General features: G+C 41.8%; 2 protein-coding genes across 2 annotated transcripts in view; one reads left to right on the top strand and one right to left on the bottom strand.

Annotated features, from left to right (window-relative positions):
* Positions 1–1,181: 1,181 nt before the first annotated feature.
* LOC140650768 (exosome RNA helicase MTR4-like) lies at positions 1,182–18,964 on the bottom strand. The gene is made up of 9 exons (XM_072859504.1): positions 18,825–18,964; positions 18,286–18,414; positions 17,841–17,974; positions 5,409–5,482; positions 4,136–4,226; positions 3,670–3,794; positions 2,360–2,455; positions 1,465–1,567; positions 1,182–1,327 (listed from the first exon to the last, which is right to left on the bottom strand). The coding sequence occupies exons 5-9, from the start codon at positions 4,212–4,214 to the stop codon at positions 1,182–1,184; spliced, it is 549 nt and encodes a 182-aa protein (XP_072715605.1). The 5' UTR covers positions 4,215–4,226; positions 5,409–5,482; positions 17,841–17,974; positions 18,286–18,414; positions 18,825–18,964.
* A 46-nt stretch (positions 18,965–19,010) lies between these two features.
* LOC140650583 (ATP-dependent RNA helicase DHX29-like) overlaps positions 19,011–19,258 on the top strand; it is a 42,186-nt gene continuing 41,938 nt past the window's right edge. The window contains exon 1 of the transcript XR_012042074.1: positions 19,011–19,118. The gene's annotated coding sequence lies outside the window, so the exon portion shown is untranslated. The remainder of the gene's footprint in view (positions 19,119–19,258) is intronic.

Raw genomic sequence — 19,258 nt, 5'->3', positions numbered from 1 at the left:
CAAAATCTAAAAGGCTAATACCCTATGTAAATAAAGTGTTACTGCATTCTAATATTTACAAAAGTTTACAATAAAAATAGTGTGGAAGACTGTGAAGTCTACACAAACAATCCATATCGGATCAGACGATCAAGACTTGAATGTGGGCCTTAAGCAGCCTAACAGTAACCAGAAGTAGATGCTCAGGGAAAAGGAAGAACAAGACAAGCCTGGAAGAATATTCCAAACTTCAGCTATTTCCAAGCTTGGGATTTCTCAGCTTTACATACTTTCTGTCTATTTCATAAACCTCTGCATGTTTCTCTTCTACCTACTAGTCCCTGTCTGCATGGACATAGAGGCTCCTCCTCTTCCCCATTAACTCTTAAGGTTTACACACTTTCTAATTAAACAGTATAAATATCAAGAATATATATTCAAAGGCATGACTGAAGAAAGCATATAAAAATGCATCTCTACACTTTTACAAATCTTTACATTTTCTGACAGAAATGGCTGCATTATTTTGCAACACTGAACCAGAACATGCAAAGATAGGAGCAAGTAAGCCACCAAGAACCCTGAACAGTTCACAAACATGAAATTATATGTTGATTTACAAGTCCCTTTATTTTTGTTACAACTCTTAACGTTTCCAAGAAGCAATGAACTTAAGCTTATTTCCCAAGCTTGGTCTTAATCCAAAAAGAAAAAATCTTCTTTGTTTACTGTTTGGGTTTCTCCTTTGAGGAGACAGGGGAGAAAAGAAGGAAAGAAAAGTGGATTGAATAGTTGAGAAAGAACAGTCTAGTGGTTTGTTATACAGTTGTTTTGACTTTGGGAGAATACTCATTTTTCTAATGGACATAACATGACAATTTTGGGAAATACATTTGTTATGATCACTCTTCTCCCATTCTAGATAGAATTTTCTAGGAACTCTTGTGCTATTATTATTATAGTGAACAGAATTTTGGAGAAAGAAATAAAGTTTAAAATAGAGGAACAGTTCAACATTGTGATGACCAAGTACTCTTTTGTGCACCATTTCCTACTGAAAATAGCCTGATGTACTGGAATAGTAAATGAAAAAGCAATACGTATTTTTCATTTGTTTTTACACAAAAAGTCCCAAAGGAAATAGAAATATCTAACCAGAGTAACATTTCACATCAAACTACAATTGTGAATGAAACCATATTTTACTTATCTGTACCTTTACTGAAATCTAACTTTATCATCTGAAGCGCATAGGCTTTGCAATCTTTTTTACTGAAGCTGAAAATAATCACAGGTTGGAAATTCCTTTCCATGATCATCTTCACAATCTTAAAAACATTTGAAGGACCTGCAGAGAGATTATGTTAATTTCAATGTAATTTTAGCAAAAAAGTATCTTATGGAATAATTGAGACACAATCACAACTTGCATACAACTTTGTTGTATTATGTAAGAAGTTACTGTATAATGGGATTCAAACTCACCTTTTGTTCCTCCTTTCCTGCCTTTCTGGTCCCCTTTTGCCAAGTCTCCTGCATCTCTAAGCACATGCACTGCTGTATTAAAATTATCTTCTCTGAAATCTCCCTAGATATAAACCACAACCTTTATAAGCAATTACTTCTTACATAGCCCACTTAAAAATACTTAGTGCTTTACATAGCCAGTACTATTACCCCATATTTACAGGCAGAAGGACAAAAACAATGCATAAGCTAGCAAGTGAGTTTACTAAGTCGGTGGCACAGCTCAGAATTACATTGTTGTCTCTGAAGTTACTGCTCATTGTTCTATCCACTACACCATCAACTAGACCTGCTGAATAACACAACACCAAAAGTTACTTTTAAGAATGTCTACGTGAAACTACACTGCCCAGTGAAGACCTATCTTCAAGTGCAGTACTACTGTTTATGGCATTAGCTACTGTTGCGCAGGCTGATGATGAGTTTTAAACAAGTTGTTACTTCTGAATCACCTAAAGACACAAAAATATTTTGCTCCCTCAACTGAAGTAAAATTTAAATGCTACTAAGTTTTCTTTTAATTTAAGTAAGAAACTGTACAAGAAACATCAGCTACTTTGCAGATTTACAGAAAGCAGCATGCACTTTAGAAAGCAAGGCAAAGATGAGGGCACTTAAGACAACTCAGCAAAGTATTACTCAACTGACTACATGGCATTAGATAATAAAACCAATCTCTTCTATATGACTCCAAAAATCTAGCAGCAATTTGGAGATCACTGTTACCAATTTGTACTTAATTTTATTTTAACACAAACATCATTTGTATAGCCAATCCAAATTTTGCAAGAGATCAAGCTCATGACTGATGTGCAAGGAAAAAGGTCTTTCAAACAAACTGAATATTCCTTACATTTTCATCAACAACCAGATGGAGTCTATCTCCTGCTGGGAATATATAATGCTGCAGTGGAGTGGGTCGATAGTCTGTGTAAATCACATGGCAAGGCTATAAAGAAAGAACAGCATATGCATAAATATTTTGTTTCAAATTGCATTGTAAAAATACTTGCTTGATGGAAAACCCAATACATTACTATTACTACATCTTTCTAAAAACCAGAAAGTAAGACTCACAGAAACTAAGATAAATTTTTTCTTGAATATGGATTTGTACCAATAATGTTGCTTAAGAAGATGAAAGCTTGCAAATCCTTTAGAATTTTTGTAGCCAATTTTTGTTCTTCTTTCTCATAAACAGAAAAAGTAAGAACAGTAATATTTTCTTCTGTATTATTACACAGACTCAAAATCCTAATACCTTTTAAAACCAAAGGAAGAACTGTTAATTTCTATTTTGTAAAACAGCCTGCAGTATTTCTTATACCACCTAAAAAAGGCACACTGTAGACTTTTAAAAACATTTAAGGTTTTAATGCATAGGAAAAGCTTGTTTAAAAAAAAAATAAACAAAACACTTCCTTTAAAACATTACATATTACGTAAATCTGCTTTAAAAACAAAAAATCACAGTCTAGTGTTCTGCAAAACAAAGTCAAGGTTTTGTGCCAAGCTTGAGTAGACATCTCTTATGCTACACTCCTTTCATCACAAACCACACAAGAATCAATCTTTGGGAAATTTATAAAAATCAAAGCAACCTCTTGTGGATATTAACTTTCCCAATTCTAATTCCCATATTCCTTGCTGCAAAAGCATCTCTTAAAAACCAGAATAAAATAAACATAATGGTTATGGGACAGGATAGATTTGTCGCATTCCTCTTTTCTCATTTTATTTGCATACATATATAGTATTTCCTATGGATTTATGATTTACTTTTGATTCCCACATGGCCTTTTTCCTGAGTTCTTCAAACAAATTCTCCAAATATACACTTGTCTATCGGCCCTCTGAAAATTATACTACGTTCATCATGTTTCATAATTCAAAATGTTTGTTGAAATCAAGGTAGTGTCTAAGTAAGTGTTGAAAATAAACTTTAAAGAAACAGCTTTAATGTTACTATGTAGAACCAACAGCCAGTATAGCTGCAAAAGCTAGGAGTACAACCAAAGACGACAGGAGTGATCTATACCATCATTTATAAGCAATAATAAGATGACTAAAAAGAGGCTCAAAGGTCCAGTTCTCATCAACCAAAGAGACAGCATTATGCCACAAGACCACAAGGATGGAGGCATATCACATCAGAAATATTACCTGTTTGTGAAGATGGCAGATCCATTCAGCAAACTGACTGGGATTTGGAATAGTTGCACAAAGGAACACATAATGAACATTGTCAGGGAGCAAAATAATTGTCTCTTCCCAAACCACACCACGTTCTGAAAATTAAAAAGTCATATGGGAAATTTATGTGATTAAAGCCTATTTTTCAGCTCTGAGACCAAAGAACAGCATGCTTAAAATAAAACAAAAACTTTTAAGTGTCTCCCCTACAGGTATATACAAATGCCAGTGGCTTTTGCCTTGGCAAAGAAAATGCAGACTGCGACACACAATAACTACTTCATACATTCAGTAGAAAACAAATTCTGAATTATTTATGCACAAAGATGACAGATTTTAAGAGAGAGAATAAAGATTTAATTCTGTAAAAGAATTTTTTTTCGTTCTTTAAAAAAAAAGAAAAGATTTGAAAAGAAAAATTGTACATCTAGGATACCTGTATCTCTCATGTAGTGGATTTCATCAAAAATAATCCATGCGACTTTTCGCCTAACCTCAGAACCTCTGTAGAGCATACTTCTCAAAATCTAGAAAAGGAAAAAAAAAATAGAGATCCATCACATGAAGTAACAACAGTCACGTTACAGAGATGCCACTAAGAAACTGACAGAATTTTTGGTTCACATTTATATGGCAATATGAAATCTTATTTTGCACAAAACTCAAAAGCATTTAAAGATTGGCTGTTGAGATGCTTTCCAAGTTGATTCCAATCTAACAAGTCTCATGATATGAGATGAAGTGATTTCCCTGCAAGAACAGTGAAGGAACAAGAAAGAAAAAAATGTTATTTTTCTCCCAACCTCTATTTAGCAGCATACTTGCTACAGGTCTACAAATCTATTTCTACCAAGCCGCCTTCTTCCCTCATCCTAATAGATAACCTGTCTGCGATTAAGAGGAAATCCTTTGTCAGAAGTCAAGTCATCCTGTCTCTCCACTCCAATCTTTCCCTACCACAGTTTTCTCCATAAAACTTTTTACTCCTTTGAGGTAAAGACAGAAAGAAGAAAATTCCAACTCATGGCTGGACAGATTTCTACAACAGAAATACAACAAAACTGTGCCAACAGTGCTTTGTTACCAAAGGTGAAAAGCTGTATATTCCTGGAGTACTAATATCTAGTGCGAACCACTCAACTATCACTCAATGATTTCCCTCTCCCCATTTTGTTTCCCTAGAACAAAATACTGACCCTACAGGATTCAGTAAGTCTGGCTGACTTTCAATACTTCACATCTATCCAAAGAAAACTTACGTGTCTTGAACATTCAGGAAATTAAGTTCTGCCTTTCTCCATGTGAGAATGAAAGTTCCTGACTAATAGTCCAAAAGCATGAATTTACACAGATTTACCTAACTTTTTCAATAATCAAAAGTTAAATCATTAAAGGGAGGCATAATGAACTTTATAACATTTTTTACCCTAATTTGGCTTATTATGATAACTTTAATCTTTTAATATCAGACCTTCTCAGTCAAAAAAGGGTAGAAGAAAACACAGACAGATCAAGAATTAATGTCTGATCTTACCTATGTTGTCATTACCAGACAAGAAGCTGTAGGATTAATGGCGACATCCCCAGTCATCAAACCAACATCCTGAAATTCCTCATACATCTCACCATACTTCTGGTTACTCAAAGCTTTAATTGGACTTGTAAATATCACACATTGTTTCTCCCTCAAAGCCAGGGCAATTGCATACCTGTATTCAAACATTGTACATATTAAAGTTGTCAGGAAGACATTCGCAGCGTTTTACTTTCCTCTAATCTTGTGCTTAAAAAAAAAAAAAAAGAAATTCAGAACACCAGTAGAATGATATGAAGCATTTCCTATCAAGATTATTAAGTTCAGTGAAATCTAAACTCAACTATGTACGCCTCTTTGGAGAATAACAAATCATTGACAACAAGTTAACTGATTTATTATGTACATAAGAGCACATCTAATTTAATCTAAAAATCTAACTGTCACTGTCTCGTGACAAACTATTATTAGATCCCATGTTCTAATATATCTACATGTACATCTCACTTCTCACCTGAGGTCAGCAAAGCCACTCCACTGTCAGACCAAACCCTGACAAAAACGTACACTATCTTTTAAATATTTCTTTCCTGATAAACACCAAGATGCAAATTAAGTCAAACCAATGCTTCTGACATAAAAGCAAAGAAAACACACAAGAACCTCCTTAGCAGTTATAGGCAGGGGCTAGAAAACAAAGGTATTTTTCGAAATTCATGTCAATCTGTATTGCAAAAATTTTCCTTTCAGTCTATACAAAAACATCTCAACAAAACCAGGTTGTTTAAAAATAAAAGGTAAGTCTAAACATGAATCAAGCCTTTCACTACCCACTAAACAAGATTAAATATTTTTTTATATTCAAGAGTAGTCAATTCAATTCTAACACTGATGGTCCAAACTCTATATCAAGCAACGGATGCACAACAGCTACTGATGGTTCAACGAAATGACAGGAAAAACATCACACCATTCTCTTATCAGAGGCTGTCAGAAAATTACTCTGCACATACAGTTTTACCAGCTGATGTATGAGCGAACACTAACACAGACTGGTTATTATCTACACAAAGAATAGCTCCTCTATGAAAGGCATCAAGAATAAATGGATATTCCTAACAAGAAAGCAAGCAAAAAAATTACATATTTTTAACACAAACTGTTACTTACGTCTAATTATTTTTTGACTGATCTAGTGTGCAAATTACAGGCAGAAATGAAATCCTGTAGATATTTGTAACTTAAATTGATCTTAATCCAGTATTTTGCAATGACTTTTGTATTGGGTTTGCGTGGCAAGGTTTTGGTAGCAGGGGGGACTGCAAGGGGTGGTTTCTGTGAGAAGATGCCAGAAGCTTCCCCCATGTCCGATAGAGCCAGTACCAGCCAACTCCAAGACAGACCCACCACTGGCCAAGGCTGAGCCAATCAGCGACGGTGGAAGCACTCTGTGATAACATATTTAAGAAGGGGAAAAAAAACTGCTGCGCAACAACAACCGGGAGAGAGGAGCGAGAATATGTGAGAGAAACAACTCTGCAGACACCAAGGTCAGTGAAGAAGGAGGGGGAGGAGGTGCTCCAGGCACCAGAGCAGAGATTCCCCTGCACCTCATGGGGAAGACCAGGGTGAGGCAGGCTGTCCCCCTGCAGCCCATGGAGGTTAATGATGAAGCAGAGATCCACCTGCAGCCCATGGAGGACCCCACGCCAGAGCAAATGGATGTGCCTGAAGGAGGCTGTGACCCCGTGGAGAGCCTGCACTGGAGCAGGCTCCTGGCAGGACCTCTGAACCCATGGAGAGGAGCCCATGCTGGAGCAGGTTTGCTGGCAGGACTTGTGACCCTGCGGGGGACTCACAGGAGCAGCTTGGTGGGCACCTGGTGTCCAGACAAGGTTAACCCACCACAACTTTGTATTTAAATTAATTTAAATTAAATTTAAATTAATTTTATCTGACACACACACCTAAGATCTTTGCTTATGTCTTCTTGTCATATGGAATGAAAATCTAGCCCTGATGACTGGATTTTCTTTAATGTACTAATTTAGGTAGAGAAACTACAGTGTACGGCTGAAGTCACTGCCTGATGTCATAGAACAGAAGTGAAATCACAACAGCTTATCCACCCCATGCACACCATTTTACTCTACCAAATTTAAAATATAGAAACACCAATCTTACTTAGGGCAAGCCATCTTTTTAAGATATTCTTTTCCAAGCCTTACTGACAAAATATATCACTTTCCCCTCCACCCTCATCTACTGTCTAAAGCATATGCAAAAAGAAAAAACAAATGCAACCTATCACATACTTTGCAGCTTTTCCAGTTCTTGGCTTCAGGCCTGTGAAGTCTTCATCTGCTGGAAGTGCAACCTATAAAATACATTTTAAATAAAAACAGTTGCATTGTTCTCGGTGTCCACTCCAGCGACATGGCAAGCTATGAAGAGCTGGGGCTGGAGATTGTAAAAGTGCGCAAAAACCAATCTGAATTTCTATTATCCTGTTTCTACGACTTCATGTGTTAAGGTCTCCTTCCTTCCTCTCAAAGGTTTTCAACTAATATCTCTACCCTCCTGCCACCAACATTCCTCCTCTCATTTCTCTGATACTTCCTACTGCCTAGCGTGAAATATTTCCGCTTCACCTAACTTGGAACATTAGCTCTTCAGGCCAAGATATAGTCATGGCTTCGGGCTAACAGACGTTAGAAACAAATACTCAACTCACATTGATCACACTCCCTTTCCAAGGACAATGTGTTTATACAGGTAAAGTTCCTGTTCCTGGCCAATATCTAACATTCATTCATGCTAAATAGATAAGCTCTCTTCAGTTACTAAGTGATGGCAAACCTCTACTGGACATTTCTACATAACAAAGACTGTGCAGATGCATGGGCTTTAAAACTTGTATCATCAATTGTATATACAGTCCTTTTATTAAAAAGGTGTCATCCATCATACAAGGTCCTTGAATGTGACCCTAATTAACATGAGCTAGTTCTGGAGGACAGCATAGAAAAGAAAATGAGCATACAAGCACATGGAAGTTAAAATTTACATACATAATTCTCATAGAAACTCTTCCTGTCAATCATCTTCAGATGAAGGATGACCAAAAAAAAAAATCAGCATTAATACTTCTCATTTTTCATATTTTAAATTGTATTTATTTCCATTAAAACAAATTGAAAATGGATAGTTTTCATTTTTTTTGCTTTCACATAAAAGACTTTTTTCCCTTTTTACCAAAATGTAATTTTCAGCAGTAATCAGCCTTACAAGAAAGAATTTCATTCTTGAACCAGAATAGCAAATTATTTTAAAGCAATGCTGAACACTTAGATCATACTATGAACACAGACCTATGTTAACAATCAGTAGGTTCTCCTCCTCAACAATAGTACTCAGAATATTCTCGGTACCTTTCAAATATGGAAATCTATCAACATTGTCATCAAGTCTTACACGATCACTCATTTTCTTGCAAGTATCATTCAAACTACTTCTGGAAGACCCTGGTAATTCCAGGCCTGTCAGTCTCACTTCAGTGCCTGGTAAAATTATGGAGAAGGTTATTCTGGGAGTTATTGAAAAACACGCGAGAGACAACACAGTCATTGGTCACAGCCAGCACGGGTTCACGAGGGGAAAGTCCTGCTTAACCAACTTAATTTCCTTTTATGACAAGGTCACCCATCTAGTTGACCAAGGGAAGCCAGGAGATGTGGTGGTTTTGGATTTTAGCAAAGCTTTTGATACTCTCTCTCACAGTATCCTTCTGGACAAAATGTCCAGCACACAGCTAGACAAGTCCATAATATGATGGGTGAGCAATTGGCTGACGGGTCGGGCTCAAAGAGTTAGAGCAAATGGGGTCACATCAGGCTGGCGGCCACTCACCAGTGGGGTTCCCCAGGGCTCAATTTTAGGGCCAGTGCTCTTCAATGTTTTTATAAATGATCTGGACACAGGAATCAAATGTACATTAAGTAAGTTTGCCGACGATACTAAACTAGGAGGAGCTGTGGACTCCCTCGAGGGTAGAGAGGCCTTACAGAGAGATCTGGATAGACTAGAGAGCTGGGCAATCACCAACCATATGGAATTTAACAAGAGCAAGTGCCGGATTCTCCACCTGGGACGGGGGTAATCCTGGTTATACGTACAAATTGGGGGACGAGAGGCTGGAGAGCAGCCCCCCGGAAAGAGACCTGGGGGTTTGGGTTGATGGCAAGTTGAACATGAGTCAACAGTGTGCCTTGGCAGCCAAAAGGGCCAACCGCGTCCTGGGGTGCATCAAGCACTGCATAGCTAGCCGGTCGAGGGAGGTGATTGTCCCACTCTACACTGCGCTGGTGCGGCCCCACCTCGAGTACTATGTGCAGTTTTGGGTGCCTCAATATAAGAAGGACATCAAACTATTAGAGTGTGTCCAGAGGAGGGCGACCAAGACGGTGAAAGGCCTCGAGGGCAAGACTTATGAGGAGCGGCGGAGGTCACTTGGTTTGTTCAGCTTGGAGAAGAGAAGGCTGAGGGGTGACCTCATTGCAGTCTACAACTTCCTCAAGGGGGGCAGTGGAGGGGGAGGTGCTGATCTCCTCTCTCTCTCTCTCTGGTGACCAGCGATAGGACACGAGGAAATGGAATGAAGCTGCGTCAGGGGAAGTTCAGATTGGACGTTAGGAAAAGGTTCTTCACTGAGAGGGTGGTCGGTCACTGGAACAGGCTCCCCAGGGCAGTGGTCACGGCACCAAGCCTGTCAGAGTTCAAGGAGCATCTGGAGGATGCTCTTAGTCATATGGTTTAGTGTTAGGTAGTCCTGCGAGGAGCAGGGAGTTGGACTCGATGATCCTTATGGGTCCCTTCCAACTTGAGATATTCTATGATTCTATAGTAAGATATCCTATTGATTTTAAAGTGTATTTTGTGCATGCTCAATGCCAGGTGCAGACCTCAAACTCTTTACAAGCCTGTTCCACCTTAAATATAATATGAAATAATATATAATAAGTACAAGAACAATAAACAATATTATAATACTGACAGTAATACATATACTTCTATGAAACAAGCCTATACTTTTCATGTGCACTTTCACTGCACTCACCTCATGTGTACAACCTTCAAGTTTCCACAGGTTGCACCTTTACTTGAGGCATCAAGTCTGCCAGACTAAAAACATGAGTTAGGATTGCCAAAAACATATTTAAAAATCCTGTTTTCTTTATAAACAGGAAAATGTTGAACTTCACCTGTACTTTAACTGCAACATTAAAAAAAGGATGCACAAACTTAAAACGGACTGTTGGCAGAGACTACTACCAGGACTAAGAATACTTGTGTTAAAATTTTGCTACTTTATAAATCTAATTTGGCTACCACTTTGGGATTTGTAACAATTTAAAAACTTGCGCCACAAAACAACACTAGGATCACATTTATAAAAGAATATTCGCATGAAGTTTTCTGATTAAATGGGGACTTTATTTCAATGTACAACGAAGCAAAATTCAAGACCTGTATTCATGCTACTAGTCATGACACCGAATACCAGCAGCCTGAAGCATCCCAAGCAGCTGCCTGAAGATGAGACCCCTCTTTACTTTACCAGTCCCTTATCTCATAGTCACAAGAAGGGGCTAGTGTCTCACTGCACAAAACAGTGGTTTTCTCACACGGTTTTAACATACTTAGTAAGCTACTGTGGGCAAGTATACATTTTACTGAGAACACTAACACAGAAATTTGTGGGAGAGTGGTTGAGTGACAAAGGGCACGATTTGATTGATGTGAGCATTCCAGCCTTTGATATGGCTGAAGAACCAGATGTCACGGTGGAATGTCTTTGAGATAAGGAAGAAAGCAGGAGGAGCACTTGGTAAACAAGATAAGCGGAACCAAGCCTGGGAAATGTCGACGGACCCCCTTCGCGTGAGCAGCGCATGAACAGCAGCTTTGTACCAACCAAGTAACTGTTTTAGGTGCATGGACAAATGTAGTTATCCAATAGTATAGTTGTTATTAGCGCGTGCTTTGCTTGGTTGTCTATATAAACCTGTCGAATAGTCTAATTAAAGGAGAACGACCATACTCATATTGAGACTCATCGTTACTCCGGGTCCGTCTCCCACTCCGGCATCTGGTAGCAGAGGATGGTTTCTCGCCGGTGAGATCTCCGTGACTGCGGTAAGCAGTTAGAGGAGGGGAGTGGGAAACCACGGCTGAGAGAAGCGCTGCTTGGGGCAGAAGCGGGGCAGACGCTGCTGTGAGGTCGCTCCTCACCTCTCAGGTGCAGTGATGGAAATAGAAGCTGCAGCCACGCTGCTCGCTGGAATCCTCTCCAAGAGAGGGATAGAAGCACCAGTGAAGCAATTAATTTGATTAATTAAGCTGGGACAAAGTTGGGGTCACTTTTCTGACACCTGCATGTTGTTTTCCGTCTCGGAATGGCGGGATTTTGGAGGAACAATGTGGCAAAAAACAATAGAGGGAGATGAAAAGGATGAGAAGGAAATAAAAGCGGTTCGTGGGCTCTGGAACGCTGTGTTAGAGACTTTGAAAGCGATGAAGGTGGAGAGAGAAGTAGCTTGCGCCGCTGCCCAAATGTTAGGTCCGGGAGTGTCTAGTGATAAGCCCAGAAGTAAACCGGGACCTATTGCGCGATTTTTTGGGTTGCCTGCCGTGAAGGGCATGTCTGGAGCTGTCTGTAAAAATGTTTCTGAACTGCGGGAAAAAGAAGGTCTCATCTCATTAAATGAAATGGGTAGTGCTACGTCGGGGTCGATGCAAACGCCGGGAAAAACGGAAGTTCCTGCTAGCAGAGCTGATGCGAACTGTGGAGTAAATGCGGAAGTAACTCCGCCAAAGGCTCCTAGAGGGGCGGGGTTGACGGAACTTAATGACTCGGGCGGAGCATCCTGCCGACCCCCCCCTACAGCCCCTTCCAGTGAACCACCCTCCGCGCCTCCGGTACCACCCTCATCCTCGCTCTACCCGCCTCTGCCTCCCTCTACCGAATCCTCTGGAACCACCACGCCGACTAGCGGGGAGGAGCTGCCACAATCCTCAGATGTCACTGCAAAAATATTGCAAACAGTTGTAAAACGTCTTGACGATCTGGAATTACAAGCAAAAAGGAAAGGAGAAGCTGTGCCTCCATGTTTAATGAACCCTCCAGCACTCCCTAGAACTACACGCTGGAGTGCTGTCATCAAAGATGCAATTTTAGAAGGACAATGGAAGCCTGTTGGAGGGGCTGAGGGCCCTGCAACATTAGCGTTCCCGGTCATACAAGAAAACGGGCAAGGAAAATGGGCGCCGCATGATTGGAAAATATTACAACAAGCCCGAACCACTATTTCAACATATGGAGTAAAGTCCGAAGCAACACGACAAATTGTTAGTTGGATTTTTGCTGCCGACCTCATGTGTCCACAGGATTGTCGAAACTTAATGAGACTGTTACTTACCCCAACACAGTATCTACTGTGGATGTCGTCTTGGCAGCAACGAGCCACTAGTGCTGCGGCTCAAAGACAAAGGGACGGGGATCCACTTCGTGGAATCACCGTCGACATGCTCGTAGGGCAAGGACCATACAGTGACCTTCAGGTACAAATTACATTTCCGGCACACATGTTGCAGTTGTCTGCTCAGTTAGCACTAGAAGCATTCCTTGGCTTACCAGGATCAAGCGTCCCCTCATTTAGTAATCTACAACAAGGTGCAACAGAGAAATACAGTAATTTTGTGGATCGACTCTGGGAAGCGCTCATGAATCACCCTGATCTATCAGAAGACAGCAAACAACAAATGTTCAAAATATTGGCTTTTGACAATGCCAATAAGACGACAAAACAAACGCTGGCCAGTTTGCCCAAAGGAGCTGGAGTAGAGGAAATGCTTCTGCGGGTGGAAAGAGCCGAGGCACAACGACATGGAAACACCGTCGCTGCTGCGGTCCATGGAGCAGTTCGAGAAATAATACAACCCCTAGCCGCAGTGGTGCAGAAAAAACAAGGCCCAGCTCCCAAGGGAAAGTCTCATCGACCACCTGGACAACCTTTTCGGGGAAATTGTTTCCGCTGCGGGGAGTCAGGCCATGTTAAAACGAATTGTCGTGTCGCAGTTTGGTGTGAGCGCTGTCAGAAAAGCACTCATGCCACCAAGGCATGCTCGGGAAACTGGAAGCCGAGCGCGGGGAGAGGTCACGCGCAGACACAAATGAACCCCCAAAACGAAACACAGGGTTTTTACAACAGTACCAACCAGCCACCCGAGGAAGTCTGGGAGTCGACGTGGAAACCACAATAGACGTCACCCTTGTTGACTCTAACGTTCAAAGAATTCCCAGCAATGTTATAGGGCCTCTCGTTCATCAAGATAGCAACGTTGGAGGATTGTTACTAGGCCGGTCCTCCGCCGGTATAAGAGGTCTCATTGTGTTGCCCGGAGTGATCGACGCAGATTACACGGGTCGTATTTATATTATGGTCTATACCGTTTGTCCACCTTTGTTTATCCCTGGAGGTAGTAAAATCGCACAGATAGTCGCAGTTTGCAATCCACTAGGCCATTTGCCACAATCAAATGTTCACCGAGGCAATCACGGTTTCGGGTCCACTGGACATGCCGTTTGTTTTACAGCAAAACTGAACCAACGGCCAACGATAAAAATAACCATTACTCAACAGGGCATATCACAAAAAATTGATGCAATGTTAGACACTGGGGCTGATGTTACAATCATCAGCCGTGACATATGGCCTTCAATGTGGCCAGTAGAGTTACCGACATCATGTATCGCAGGAGTAGGTGGACAATCAACACCCTATATTAGTAAACAGCCAATACATTTGCAATTTCCGGAAGGGCAGCATGCCACTCTTAAGGTGTATGTGTTACCTTTACCTGGGACATTAGAAGCACTAATCGGAAGGGATGTTTTGAGTCAAATTGGAGCAGTTTTAACAACAAAGTATTTTCAGTCATGGGCACTGGGGAGCAGTCGCCCAGCCCGCCCAACCCACCATTGACATGGCTTACAAACGAGCCTGTGTGGGTTGACCAGTGGCCCATGACTGAAGAGCGACTGCAAATCGCCAGACAACTGGTTGCTGAACAGCTTGCAGCTGGTCATATTAGACCTTCTGTTAGTCCATGGAACACTCCCATTTTTGTAATCCCAAAAAAGAGTGGAAAGTGGCGACTCTTGCATGATTTGCGTAAAGTCAATAAACAAATGCAATCTATGGGTGCATTGCAGCCTGGGATGCCATCTCCTAGTATGTTACCACGTGGATGGCACGTCTTGATAGTTGATTTAAAAGACTGCTTTTTTACCATTCCACTGCACCCGCAAGACACTCAACGTTTCGCCTTTTCGGTGCCGACAGTGAACAAGGCCGCACCGGCAGAGCGATACGAATGGGTTGTTTTGCCACAAGGGATGAAAAATTCACCCACGTTGTGTCAATTGTATGTAGCATGGGCGCTGCAACCACTTCGAGCCCAGTGGTCAAATACAATAATTTGTCATTATATGGACGATATTCTTTGTTGTCAAGAACAACCATTCTCAGACGGGTCGTTACAGCAGCTTACCTGCATCTTAGCAAAAAAGGGGCTTGTCATTGCACCAGAAAAGGTGCAGCGTACTGCCCCTTGGAAATATCTTGGGTGGTCCATCTCAGACTCAAAAATCCGACCACAAAAGACAGAACTTGCCACTCAACTGCATACATTACATGATGTCCAAACCTTGCTTGGAGACATTCAATGGGTTCGCAACTGTGTTGGTATTTCCAATACTGATATTGCACCCCTGACTGCGCTGTTGCGTGGAACAAATCCTGCAGACAAAGTGACGTTAACAATGGAGCACCACACAGCGCTACAACAAATTATTCAAAATGCACGCGGCTTGGTCATCACGCCGCATCCTGCCACTACCAATATCATTGATCATATGCAATGGAAAAGACTCACCTTATGCAGTCATTTGTCAGTGGCAAAACAAGAAAGGGGAATTCATTTCTCCCCTTCAGTTAGATGCCACTGCCAAATGCAAAGGACAAGGAGATATGTTTAATATTTTGGAATGGGTATTCTTAGGTGTACAACCAAAAATGAGTATCCAAACACGGACTGAAGCAATAGGTGAACTAATACAGAAAGGACGGTCACGAACCATAGAAATCAGTGGCCAAGAGCCAGGAGATATTAGCATACCCGTTAGCGCCGTAGATGTGGAGTGGTGGCTTCGTAATGATGAGGCCATACAGAATGCCTTTTTAGGCTATGGTGGCAAGATACATTCTCAGCAGCCACAAGGGAAATTATGGCAATTGTTAAGGCGGAATCAATGGATACAGAGATCCAAAATAAGTAAGAACCCATTGCCAGGCGGTGTCACTGTCTACACTGATGCCGGCAAGCGTCTGCGGCGTGCAGCCTGTGTCTGGAAGGAAGGTGACAATTGGAAGCGACATATCATGGAGGGACAACTTCAAGATTCCCTCCAGACTTTGGAGCTGACTGCCGTAGTTTGGGCTTTGACTAACTGGATGAATATTCCCTTAAATGTGGTGACTGATTCAATGTATGTGGCTGGAGTAGTGCCGCGTCTAGAAGATGCCCTATTAAGGGAAACAACGAATCCTAGATTGGGGAATTTGTTTGTCAAACTACGATCTGTATTAGGTCAACGAACAGCAGCCTGTTGTATTATCCATATTCGTAGTCATCAATTGGACATTGGTCTTGGCCAAGGTAATCAGCTGGCTGATAGTCTAGTCAGTCCAGTGTGTCATGTACCTCCTATGGATAAATTTCAACAAGCTAGACAAAGTCATGAAAATTTCCATCAAAATGCTAAGGGGTTAAAAAGACAATTTAATTTAACAGAAAATGAGGCAAAAGGTATAATTCAGGCCTGTCCAAAATGTGGAAATCATGGTCCAGGTATAGGGTCTGGAGTGAATCCAAAAGGACTAAAGGCATTAGAATTATGGCAGATGGATGTCACACATGTTCCCGAGTTTGGTCGATTGAAGTATCTGCATGTAACTATAGACACCTTTTCAAAACAGATAGGGCAACTAGCCTGTTGGGCCGAAAAACAAGCAAATATCACTACCGAAATAATAGAGGCTTTATTAGAGGATCAAAATAGCTTGCGCCATGCAATTTTGCAAAATAGAGCAGCAATTGATTTTTTGCTATTAGCTCAAGGTCATGGTTGTGAAGATTTTGAAGGCATGTGTTGTATGAACCTGTCTGATCATGGTGAATCAATTCACAAACAGCTGCAGCGGCTAAAAGAGCATGCCAACAAAATTCAACAGGATCAGGGGTTTCTTGATGAATGGTTAACCAGTTCATTTGGGCCTTTGCCGCAATGGCTAAAAGGCTTGTTAGCTGAAGGGTTGCGACTTTTAATAATCTTAGTTATTGTAGGTTTGTGTTTTTGTATAGCATTTAGCTGTATTAAAAGGACCCTCTTAACCATAGTAAACCATGCCTGGATTGCTCAAAAACAAGAAGGGGGAATTGTGGGAGAGTGGTTGAGTGACAAAGGGCACGATTTGATTGATGTGAGCATTCCAGCCTTTGATATGGCTGAAGAACCAGATGTCACGGTGGAATGTCTTTGAGATAAGGAAGAAAGCAGGAGGAGCACTTGGTAAACAAGATAAGCGGAACCAAGCCTGGGAAATGTCGACGGACCCCCTTCGCGTGAGCAGCGCATGAACAGCAGCTTTGTACCAACCAAGTAACTGTTTTAGGTGCATGGACAAATGTAGTTATCCAATAGTATAGTTGTTATTAGCGCGTGCTTTGCTTGGTTGTCTATATAAACCTGTCGAATAGTCTAATTAAAGGAGAACGACCATACTCATATTGAGACTCATCGTTACTCCGGGTCCGTCTCCCACTCCGGCAGAAATTAACTTAAAATGTTAACTCTGGTTCTGCTTTGCTTCTATACAGGTACTCTTTGTTTACAACGTTTTGAGAAGTCTTCTCATAACTGTTCTCACAGAAAATCTTACCTTGAACTTAAGAAAATTTATCATGCAACACCAAATGACAATCCAGACCAGAATTCTGTCTCACAGAAGTCAATAATATGTCACCCAGAGAAAAGTACAAGAACACAGCGAGCACATAGTTTTTATTTCTGTAATAGAGTTTTCTACATCTTGAGCTAGGAGGTACACATGTACATTTGGCAGCTCTGGATGAATTTTTATTCCATGAACTTACCTAATCATTTTCTGAACCAACATAACCTTCCAAGTTCCCAACAATCTCTTAAGATACACTGAGAAAGCTCCTGTACTGTCCCTTCAATCTGTTTTCAAAATCCCTCATAATACCTGTCATGAAGTTCTGGAAAGAAAAGAAGGAGAGACATGCAGATCCTAAAGCACAGAAATGGCATTCTGGCTTCCTTTCAGCTGCCTTATCTCCCCAGCTGTTGACACGTCCAAGCTTACCCCCCCCTCCATGTCAGATACCTGCCATTTGTGCTCAAATTTAAAAGCATGTCTGTACTCAGATTCAAAATATTTGTTGCAGTTATAATCTTACATACCTCAAAAGCCATGTTTCTGTCTCCTTGGTCAAATTCTTCTTCCTGTATCCCAAGCCAATTATGTCTTTCAGTGACCTGCTACACAGCAAGCCTGCCTCCTGCCATGTGCCTCACTGCTTATCTCTTGCTACATCCTGAAATCAACACGATGGCTTCAATCAATAGCTGCCAATCCATATGCAGCAACAACAAATATATGAACATTTTATACTGCAGTTACCTATCTGTCCACAATATTATTTTAAACCTATCCAGTGCTTGTCACTGACAAAGCTGTACTACCAACACATCCTCACTTAAATAGATAATGGAAAATCAATTTCATATGCAAATTCACCTTTATATAAAAACACTGCAAAGCTATGTACATCGACTATTCAAACTGGCATATAGCTAACTAGTATGTCTTGCTATTATTTCGTTACACATTAAGTTAGGCACTTACTTAACATCTTCTGATACATCTTCCAATTTTGGCTTCTTTCCCAAAATTGCATCTTCTGTACTATCGACTTCAACTTCCATTTTGGACTTCCCTGTCGCAGCTACTGAAGATTTTTCCTCTGATCGTTTTCTGCAACATAAATAGACAACAAATTTAAAGCTTGCCTCTTTTACATATGTATTTTCAGAAAATAAATCAGGTGTCCTATCGGCAACACTAATCACACTGCATTTAGGGCACAACCCGGGGAGCTCCACACATGAAAACCACCGTGGGTTCTCAAATCACTTCCCAGATGAGCTCACCCCCAGGTCCCTGCGCCCCCCAGTCGCCCACTGCCCCCGGGCTGGCTACAGCTTTGGGGCCGGGGGGGGGGAGCAGGAAAGAGACACTACCTTTAGGTTGCACCAACTCCCCGATCTCGAGGGGTTCAGTAGCTCAAACCAGCCGGCAGCAGCCGGGCCCAGCAGTGCGGCCCGAGCCCCAGCCGCCAGAGCACCCCCTGCCCTGCTCCCCCCGGCCCCCCACCGCGCCCTCACCCCGGTCTCCTGGCGCCCTCGGTGACGCCCCCTTTGCTCTTCTTGGCGCCGAGGCGGCGACGGCCGAATCCCCTTCAAACACGCTGAACAGCTCGTCCCCAAACGTGTCCGCCATCCTTCCCACCAGTCCCACAATGCCTTGCGCGGGACAGCTTCCTCCCACCCCCCCCGATCCTTTCTGCCCCTACCGCAGCGCTGCACCCCGAAGAGCAACAGCGCCCCCCGCCGCCCCCGGGCACCGAGAGCCCCACGCACGGCCCGATCCCGATCCCGCCCCGCTAGCACCGGAGCACTGTAAGTCTCCCTTCAACGCACAACAGCCCCAAGGCCGGCCCTTCCCACAACCCCGGCGGTGACCCTTGGCCCAGAATCTGATTTCCGAAAGGCCTGGGAAGCCTGGTGGCGGCGAGGTGCCCGCCCTCACGCGCTGACCA

This window comes from Ciconia boyciana, chromosome 4, assembly GCF_034638445.1.
Source record: "Ciconia boyciana chromosome 4, ASM3463844v1, whole genome shotgun sequence".
NCBI lineage: Eukaryota > Metazoa > Chordata > Aves > Ciconiiformes > Ciconiidae > Ciconia > Ciconia boyciana.
The sequence above is the reverse complement of the archived record's forward strand: the minus strand, read 5'-3'. Positions and strand labels throughout refer to the sequence as shown.